The sequence below is a fragment of the Mercenaria mercenaria genome, chromosome 19 (genome assembly GCF_021730395.1).
Source record: "Mercenaria mercenaria strain notata chromosome 19, MADL_Memer_1, whole genome shotgun sequence".
NCBI lineage: Eukaryota > Metazoa > Mollusca > Bivalvia > Venerida > Veneridae > Mercenaria > Mercenaria mercenaria.
This window is the reverse complement of record NC_069379.1, coordinates 15,428,317-15,438,880: the sequence shown is the minus strand read 5'-3', so window position 1 is coordinate 15,438,880 and position 10,564 is coordinate 15,428,317. Positions and strand designations below refer to the sequence as shown.

The 10,564-nt window shown below is 35.3% G+C and overlaps 1 protein-coding gene across 1 annotated transcript; it reads left to right on the top strand.

The window, feature by feature from the left end:
- The first annotated feature begins 6,544 nt into the window (after positions 1-6,544).
- LOC123542382 (galactoside 2-alpha-L-fucosyltransferase Sec1-like) lies at positions 6,545-9,195 on the top strand. The gene has a single exon (XM_045328210.2). The coding sequence runs from the start codon at positions 6,939-6,941 to the stop codon at positions 8,196-8,198; it is 1,260 nt and encodes a 419-aa protein (XP_045184145.2). The 5' UTR covers positions 6,545-6,938; the 3' UTR covers positions 8,199-9,195.
- Positions 9,196-10,564: the final 1,369 nt, after the last annotated feature.

The following is a 10,564-nucleotide window of genomic DNA, read 5'->3' as shown; positions in this document are numbered from 1 at the left end:
GAACAAATGCCATTTCTTATTCATTTTAAACCATTTTCACTACTATGAATTATATTGAATATGATAAAACGTAACATAAACATAAAGTTGATGACTATACAAGAAGTTATAAATATATATATTTTCACATCTTTGCATATAGAAACGTAGATCTACTTTCCTAGTGTAAGTGATAAATGTCTGTAATTATGACACATGAAGTACATATTTGCATTGAAAACATAATTTCAGTTTGTACTTTTTTACATAATTCCTTAGAAGTATGGACAATATGAAAACATATATTAGTCTGCAGTTTATTTAATCACAGATAATTAACTAAAATTCATTTAATTCAAGTCTTCATTCAAAGGAGAGCTTCATTTCATTGTTTTATTCTACGATTGTTCCAAATATTATCTGGAAATAAATGCTATATTTCTTAAGAAGGCTTTAAAACTTAATTACTGGCAAATTATATGTTGCGGAAATACAATGAGAATTTGCTGTTATACTACTTTTTATGATGAAAATCGAAAAGCGATTGTAACGTTTTACTCAATTTTGAAGCTATAACTCACTTATTCGGCTATAGCGCTATTGGTTTCGACGAAATATTTTAGAAATAAATCTCATCTTCTGGTATTAACAAACTTCAATTTGAGAGAGAGATTATTTTTGCCGAATCTGGAGGTCAGTGCCTTTAAATACATATCTAAAAAATACGCAGAGAGATGGGAATAACATGCTTCCAGACAACTTTTAAACAAATACCAGATTTCTATTCAAAATCACCAATTTGAAGAAATAACAATGCTATGTATATCAGATAATAACATGTACGTCGATCTAATTCGGTCTTTGTCAAATTAAATTAAAATTGTTATTTTAGATTACATGTTTGAATAAAAATATTTAAATTTTAAAAATTACTTTTAATTCATTACCTTTTAATTGATGATTCACATATATTTTGCCCTGAAAAGATATAATCAAAAGATTAAATACATATTTAAAATTTACGCTGAGTAATGGGAATATCCTTCCCGGTTCTCAATTTTGAAACAAAAACCCGATTATCATTGAAAATCAGCAATTTGAAGAACATACTGCAAACAGCCTCGGGCAAGGTATATTTCACAATGTCGTCACAATACCCCCAATTAACAAAACCACTGTAACGTCAAGATTATCAAGATAAGAGAGATTAACAAAAATCGATACTCGCGTTAAGATGGTATAAAGAGAAACAATAAAATTTAAAGAGTATTGGCTTAATATTGGCTCAATACTCTTCAAATCACGGTCTCATTTCTGGACATGTTATATTATACATATTGTCCAGCCCTTGAATATAACTCGGTTTAATTTTAGGGGCATATGTGGCCAAGTGGTTCAGATAGCTTACTTCGAACCACTTGCCCTAACCGTTGTGAGCTCAAAATATAGCGTTTCGGAAACTTACTACACAGTAGTCCCAATCCATGACTCTAGTTACCTCCCCTGACGATCTATTCACGGACTGAGATGAAAGTGATAACTACGTCACGAGTTTGACTAACTACACAGGTGCCCGCTAGGTTAAACATATTTTATTGCTCATTCATTATTTACAAGCATATATAACATTTTTACAAACACAAACAAATAAGCAAATAGGTTCTTACAACATCAGATGACGGCCCTCCCCAACAGATGACGGTGCCCGCTCGTGTCTGAAATAATGCCCGACTGGCCACAAGGGGTCTTCCGCCATCATCAAAAGCTGTTATGTCGCCATGCGGCCTAAAATTGTGTCGGTATGACGTAAAACCTAACACAAATAGTTTTTATGACTGATAAGCTGGTGCGTGCCTTTCCTACATTCGTGTACAGAAGCGTCAGGCGCCGATGACCTCATATCTCCTGCAGTGTGGTAACGATTCATTTCCGTGTGATTGCATCACCTCTGTATGCGATCTCGGCATCTTTCGGCCATAACAGAAACTTATTTGTTATGACAGCCGAAAAATTTCGAAATCGAATACAGAGGTGATGTTATCGCACGGAAATGAATCGTTACCATACTGCAGGAGATATGACGTCATCGGCGTGTACGGAGAATACGTTAACGAACGGTAAACTGACGACTGTGATTACGGGACCATAACCGTTAAAGTTTAAACGGCAAACAGATATCGGCCAGACAAATGCATAGTGGTATGATAAAAAAATACGTATATACATGCAGTTTCATCACAATCTGTGCTTATTTAACTATGACAGAGAAATATGTTTTAGACTTTTAAAAGCGTTGACGAATACAGACCCTATATAGTCCTTGGTAATGGAGTTAACAAACTTAAAATAATTACGTATTACAGTGAATCTGTATCACAGTTGTTTACGATATAATTTATAGGGTGTAACAGCTGTTACCATTCTTGCATAAAAAATGTGTTTTACTGTACCGCCATATGTATTAAGTACTGCATCCCAGATATAATCAGTATTGATTGTTGGGCAGTACAGAAAAGCTCCTGGCACCACAATTTGCATAATATTTTAATGAAATTACAACCAAACTGTAGTGAAAGTGTTGTTACACGGAACTACATTCTCCGATTTTCGAAAAAAGTTCTATCAATAAAAATATAAGATAAAATATAAATTTTACTCACGTGTTTACAAATAGAAACGGGCGATAGCTGCACCACGAAATGTCGATAGCTCTTTTCCTTATCACCACCATTTGGTGGTGGCGCTAGCGTTTAGTAGCCGTGTGAAATTAAACAAAGTTAATGCAGGGCTACATAAAACATTGCCTTAGAAAATAAACCTCTTGCGAGTTTCAAACTCGTACTATTTTTCGCACTGTGTTTGGAAACCGACAGTTTAGCCATCTGAGCTATTTCGCCATTCGAGTAAATGTAAATTTTTATTTGACAAGTATTATAAGAATGTCTATCTAATTTACCGTGATAACTGACTAACCTGTTTTGTCTTTCTTAGACTCGCTTGGAATTTTCGCGCCATTTTTATTATCGTTTGCCGACTGTACATGAAGAGTCGAAGTTATTTTGATATCACACAAAATAAGTTTACCATGTGTACAATTATTATGTGGATTGTACACAGAAAGGAGAATGATTTTAAATATGAAATAATGTACATTAGATGAATGTAACTTTGGTATCGGATTGTATTTTTCAAAAAGTGTTTAATATACATTTAACGATATGTACATTAGATCAATTTAACTTTGGTATCACATTATATTTTTCAAAAAAAGTGTTCTGTTGGATTAATATCTGTGCATACATTTATTGCGTTTGAATGAAATGCATTTTAAATGTGAAATATTTTACACGCACACTGACTACCTTGGTAGGTTAAAAATCGCCATAAACTAAGCTCTCCTTCTGTTTTACCCATCACAACACAATGTCCAACGTTGATCATATTATAACCCCAGGGAATATCTCAGATTTTATGATAACATAGGTATTCGGCTCCAGATACAACGCGGTCTAAGGGAAACAACTGAGACAAGCATAAAGTGTCACTTTGGAAGGACTGTATATTGCACCAAATGTATTGAAAAGTGCCACATGTTTTTTTTAAAATTCTTGACAGACAAATAGACATAGTGTCACCGTGATATTCCGAAGTACCTTCTATGAAAAACTTATATTAACATGTTCAGCAGTGTCAACTCTATTTCTATCCAATTTAGCATGACTTCGAGAAATGATAAAGAAAGTGAAATAAGTGTTAGGTATAGATAAAAAAGCATGAAGAATGTTGATTTTCTTCATTATTTCAAAAGTATTACAAACGGTTTACTTTCTTCTGCAATATAATGATAATGGTAAGTACTTAAGATATCTTACAAAAACAATGTTTCAATAAATTTGTAATACTGGTCGCTTCCAGAATACCTACATTTTATCGTTGTTGAGACAAAATAATGCTTCAAGCGCGTGAATGGGTCGCTTTAATAGACTGTGCACTTAACATAAATGTAATACTGGTCGCTTTCAGAATACCTACATTTTATTGACTTTTCAGATAAAAAAGATAACGCCTCAAGCGCGTGAACGGATCGCTTTAATAGAAGTGCACTTAACATAAATGTAATACTGGTCGCTTCCAGAATACCTACATTTTATCGACTTTTCAGACAAAAGATAACGCCTCAAGCGCGTGAACTTGTCATTTTAATAGAAGGTGCACTTAACATAAATATAACACTCACACTCTATAACGTGATAACACAATACCACAAGACAACATGACACCAGATCGAACAACGTGACACTTTTCCGAGATTGTTTTCGTTTTGATGCAAGTATTTTCAATTTTGTCTACACACAATGCGAATCAACGATAGCCAGATTCCTAGCAGGGCACATAAAAAGGCGATATTTCAGCAAAATTTCATGTTTACAAACAAGTAAAGGTGAATTAAGTGTTGCATTAATTACAGCTTAAATAACAAGAGATCACAGAGTGATCTTGGCGCCCACCAATTTGCCATTTTTGTGTGTTCCAAATTTCAAGACTTATTAACTAGCTCAAGGTCAAATTTCATTTCCGTACACAACACTGTGCTTGTGGTCTAAATTCGAAAGCTGTAGCTTGAGAAATGTGAAAGTATGTCACTAACCAATGTTCTTTGCACACAAAACTATGCATGTGCATCAAGTTTGAAGAATGTAGTTTGAGAAATTTGAAAGTAGGTCACTAGGTCAAAATTAAGGACAAATTTCACTTCAGAACACAAATCTATGCATGTGGTCCAAATTTGAAGCCTGTACCTTCAAAAATGTGAGAGTAGGTCACTATGTCAATGTCAAGGTCAGTCAAAGTTTATTTCGGTACACAATCCTATGCATGTGGTCTAAATTTGAAGCCTGTAGCTACAGAAATGTGAAAGTAGGTCACTAGGCCAATCTTAAGGTCAAAGTCCATTTTGGTACACAAAACTATGCAAGTGTTCCAAATTTGAAGGCTGTAGCTTGAAAAATGTGAAAGTAGGTCACTAGGTCAAAATCAAGGTCAAATTTTATTTCGGAATACAAAACTACACATGTGGTCCAAATTTGAAGCCTGTACCTTCAAAAATGTGAAAGTAGGTCACTAGGTCAATGTAAAGGTCAAAGTTTGTTACTAGGTCAAAATCAATGTCAAATTTTATTTCGGAATACAGAGCTATGCATGTGATCCAAATTTGAAGCCTGTACCTTCAAAAATGTGAAAGTAGGTCACTAAGTCAATGTAATGGTCAAAGTTTCTTTCTTTACATAAAACCATGCATGTGGTCCTAATTTGAAGGCTGTAGCTTGAGAAATGTGAAAGTAGGTCACTGGGTCAAAATCAAGGTCCGATTTCATTTCGGAACACAAAACTATGCATGTGGTCCAAATTTGAAGCCTGTACCTTCAAAAATGTGAAAGTAGGTCACTAGGTCAATGTCAAGGTCAAAGTTTGTTTTAGTGCACAAAACTATGCATGTGGTCCAAATTTGAAAGTTGTAGCTACAGAAATGTGAAAGTAGGTCACTAGGTCAAAATCAAGGTCAACTCATGCCAAGGTTCATCTTGCCACTCAAAACCATACATGTGGTCCAAATTTAAATGTTGTAGGTTATTGATAAGAAGTTTTTAAAAGTGTTTCCCTATATAAGTCTATATGAACCATGTGACCCCCAGGACGGGGCCATATTTGTCCCTAGGGGGATAATTTTAACAAACTCGGTAGAGAACCACTAGATGATGCTACATTACAAATATCAAAGCCCTAGGCTTTGTGGTTTGGACAAGAAGATTTTCAAAGTTTTTCCCTATATAAGTCTATGTGAACCATGTGACCCCCGGGGCAGGGCCATATTTGACCCTAGGGGGATAATTTGAACAATCTTAGTAGAAGACCACTAGATGATGTCACATACAAAATATCAAAGCCCTATGCCCTGTGGTTTTGGACAAGAGGTTTTTCAAAGTTTTTCCCTATACAAGTCTATATAAACCATGTGACCCCTCCGGGCGGGGCCATATTAGACCCCTGGGAAATAATTTGAATCATCTTGGTAGAGGACCACTAGACGCTGCTTCATACGAAATATCAAAGCCTCTGTGGTTTTGGGCAAGAAGATTTTCAAAGTTTTTCCCTATATAAATCTATGTAAATTATAGAAATTAACAAAGGACCATAACTTACTAATAAATTGTTGAACCAGTCTAATGATAATTAGTTTGCCTTTACATTTTTCTTTTGAATTCCGGCAGCTTTATCGAACTAAAATCATTAAAAGGGGAAATCATCCAGATCGTACAGAATAGCATGCGTTCAATTTCATTAGGTATATACAGAACAATCCTTTGTTCATGTTCAAATCTTGGTAGGTATAATGCCACATTCATTGTAACAATCTGTCCATGCTTAGTGTTATTTGATATGACTTTTCGTTAGATTTGAATCATTAAAATATATTGCGTAATACATGACAAAAGCAGAATAAAGTGTAACAAGATCTCAGTGATCAACGTTTTCACCTCAGTTTGTTTACAAGAGACGCAAAGAATTCAATTACACGAAAGAACTAAAAGTCAGTATTTTTAGTGAGAGCGGATTATTTCAAATAAACATGCTTGTTGTTATATTTACAATGAGCAGAATATTATAATTAAGGTAGTGGACTCTTTATAGTAATCGGCAGTTTCCGTGTGATTTCATACTTATTTCGGCATTCTCCTGTCATAAATTTAGCTCACAGGAGAAATGATATCTTTAGCAACCAAAGAATTGTGAAAACATGTTTCTATCTACTTGATTTACCTAATAATTCTGGATCCCATTTCTTAAGAATTTTGTTGCCGAAATTCCATACGGAATCGCACATAAATTGCTGATTGTTATGACGGATCTATTACCTTATTGTATTGTTTGTTTTCGGTAGTGTTTATTAAGTCGGCGAAATGAACATAAATGATGACTACGAAAACAGGAACTTAGCAGCCGATAAAGGGACTATGTTCTCCGTATTAGTTGAAAAGATGTGTAATAGTAAATCGCAATTGTTTGTTTTGGTTTGTTTGTGGTATGGTCTTTATATTATCTACTGTCTCGGCCATTGCAAGTTGTTTGTGTTCTCAAAAACTCGTTTGGAATTTGGTATTGACTACAACTTAAATGTCACGAAGCACAATGTTTCAGCGATTAACATGTCGATCAAATACTCATTGAAAAAATCTTTTAATGATAATTTGAAGAAAAAAGGAATTAATCAGAAACGCTGTTTTACATTGTCACGGAACGTTCATACCTTAGCGGATTTTTATAAACTGAATGAAGAAAGAGTGAAATTAGTCACCGGAAGTAGGCAGAAGAATACTGGAAATATCGAAGAGAGCATTCGACGACTTAGACCAAAAGCTTGCAAGCGTTTTGTAGGACTCGTACCTGCCAAAGGAAGAACTGGAAATATGATGTTTGAAGTGGCATCTATTATTGGAATTGCCTATATGTATGACGTAATACCAATTATTCCTGAGGAATTGCCCCTGAATAAGTATTTTGAATTACCAAATACAATAAAAAGGAAGCATAACGTATTAAAAAACGTTGCCAGACTTGTTTGTAAACCGGCTGCAATTTATTGCAACTTTACTAAGGCTTTTACTTCTAAATCAAATATCACTGTACATGGCTATTTACAATCTTGGAAATATTTTGAACACGCAAGGGACATAATCAGGAGTGTGTTTAAATTTAAAACTAAACATTATCTCAGAGCCAAACATTATTTATCTAGCATATATATGAATGGTTATGAACGGGTGTGCATTCACGTGCGTCGTGGAGACATTGCCAACAAAAGAAAGATTAAATTCGGATATGCCGTCGCCGACGTTGTATTTATTGAGAAAGCTAGAAAATTTTATATCAAAAGATTTTCCAAAGTTCAATTTATCATATTAAGTGACGATAAAGACTGGTGCAGGAAAAATCTAAAGGATGTATATATAAGTCCCTTTTCAAGCGCAGCAGACGACATGGCTTTGATGACGTTGTGTGATCACGTGACTATTACGGTGGGAACATTCGGATGGTGGGGAGGGTGGCTTTCTAATGGTACAACCGTATATTTTGACGGCTTCCCTACCCCACATAGTGGACTAGCTTCTAAAATGAACAGAGACGACTATTACCCTCCTAACTGGATTGGTATTTCCTAAAAGAGAAATAACAATATTTCGCAACGGTCCGAATCTAAATGTTCACCTTGAAACGACAACTCAGCGGGGTTTGAGAAGGGACAGGGTGCGTGGCTTATCCGTTTTTGTGAAACATTGCATAGATTGTGCGTGGCTCATCACTTTTTGACAAACTTTGCATGGATGTTTCGGACAATAAACGGTCAGTAAGTTTATTCAAGACAGGAATCGCATTTAGAAAGAAGGATTTTCTGTAGTTGTAATAGCTGGATTGAATAGTTTGGAAACACTTTTTATTGCGTAACAATTATATTCTGAAGATATGTGTATATACATTTAAAGCGGTACACCGTAAAATCAAAAATCAATTGAGTTTGTCGCGTTATTTTTCGTTATTTTAAAGTGACTTTTCTATATAATGCATTACATAAGGAACTTTTATTACATTTAGACATTGTCTACATTTATATATTGTCTGGCCCTTGAAGATAATGCGATTTATTAAGGGCCTCTGTGGCCAGGTCGTTTAGGTAGCTACCTTCGGATCACTTGCCCCTAACCGCTGCGAGCTTGAAACATCGCGTGGAGTGTACAATTATTTGATGTGAGGAATTTCGGAAACTTACTACACAGTATCCATGACTCTAGTTACCTCCCCTGACCATCCATTCGCGGACTGAAATGAAATTGATAATTATGTCACGGGTCGGACTGACTACACAGCTGCCCGCTCGTGTCTGAAATAATGCCCGACTGGCCACCCGGGGTATTCCGCCATCATCAAAAGCTGTTATGTCGCCATGCGGCCTAAAACTGTGTCGGTATGACGTAAAATCTAACACAAATAGTTTTTATGACTGATAGGCTGGTGCGTGCCTTTCCTAAATTCGTGTACAGAAACGTCAGGCGCCGATGACGTCATATCTCCTGCAGTGTGGTAACGATTCATTTCCGTGCGATTGCATCACCTCTGTATGCGATTTCGGCATCTTTCGGCCATAACAGAAACTTATTTGTTACGACAGCCGGAAAATGTCGAAATCGTATACAGAGGTGATGCTATCGCACGGAAATGAAACGTTACCACACTGCAGGAGATATGACGTCATCGGCGTGTACGAAGAATACGTTAAAGAACGGTAAGCTGACGACTGTCATTACGGGACCATTACCGTTAAAGTTTAAACGGCAAACAGATATCGGTCAGACAAATGCATTGTGCTATGATAAAAAAATACGTATATCCATGCAGTTTCATTACAATCTGTGCTTATTTAACTATGACAGAGAAATATGTTTTAGACTTTTAAAAGCGTTGACGAATACAGACCCTATATAGCCCTTGGTAATGGAGTTAACAAACTTAAAATAATTACGTATTACAGTGAATCTGTATCACAGTTGCTTACGATGTAATTTATAGGGTGTAACAGCTATAATAATTACCATTCTTGCATAAAAATGTGTTTTTCTGTATCGCCATATGTATTTAGTAATGCATCCCAGATATAATCAGTATTGATTGTTGGGCAGTACACTGTAAATGTAGATGTTATATTACCTGAGTGGTCTAAAACCTTCCGAAAAATGACAGTAATATACTTATTTACTAGTAAAGAAAGGTCGAAAGAAATTTGAGGAGAATCTGGTCTTGGCCAGTGCGCAAAAATACGTTTAAGTTTCACTTGATATATAACATGTAAATATTTAGTATAAAGAAGATATTCAGCATTTTCAAAAACAAAATACTCAAAATGGCTTCCATTTTCACTTATTGTTTTGACTATCACTCCCCTATGAGAATCTGGTCTTGGCCAGTGCGCAAAATATACGCTTATGTTTCACTTGATATATAAAAAAAGTCTTGAAATATTCAAAAACGTATCGTAAATTATAGAATAATAGAAAGTATCATTTAATCATTTAGCTCAGAAGCACTGGCTCCAGATCAGACAGAAAATGTCTCTGTACATGTTATACCCTACCCTTAGAAATATACAATACCTAGGGTTAGTGTATAACGTGTACAGAGGCATTTTCTTTCTGATCTGGTGCCAGTGAGAAGAAGAAACTATTTGATATATCGTATAATAACATTTGCTCTGTAAGTATTAAATTTTATTCAAATTGATACCGTCACTCTGCCCTAAACAATCAAACGAATCGGTGGTAAAACCCCTCAAACAGTATATCAGAATACTATTTGTAAAGATATATCTTCAATAATAGAGAACGACAAACACATAAGTCACAGTAGCCCGGGATTAAAACAGGCTTGTAATGCAATTAGCACGCAGTTTCCTACTATATTTGCTCTGTAAATACCGTTATTAAATTTTACTCAAGTTGATACCGTCACCTTGCGCTAACAAATGAACCGAACCAAC

Excerpts from the sequence above, each read along its gene's own strand:
- LOC123542382 (XM_045328210.2), top strand. The coding sequence starts at position 6,939 with ATGAACATAAATGATGACTACGAAAACAGGAACTTAGCAGCCGATAAA.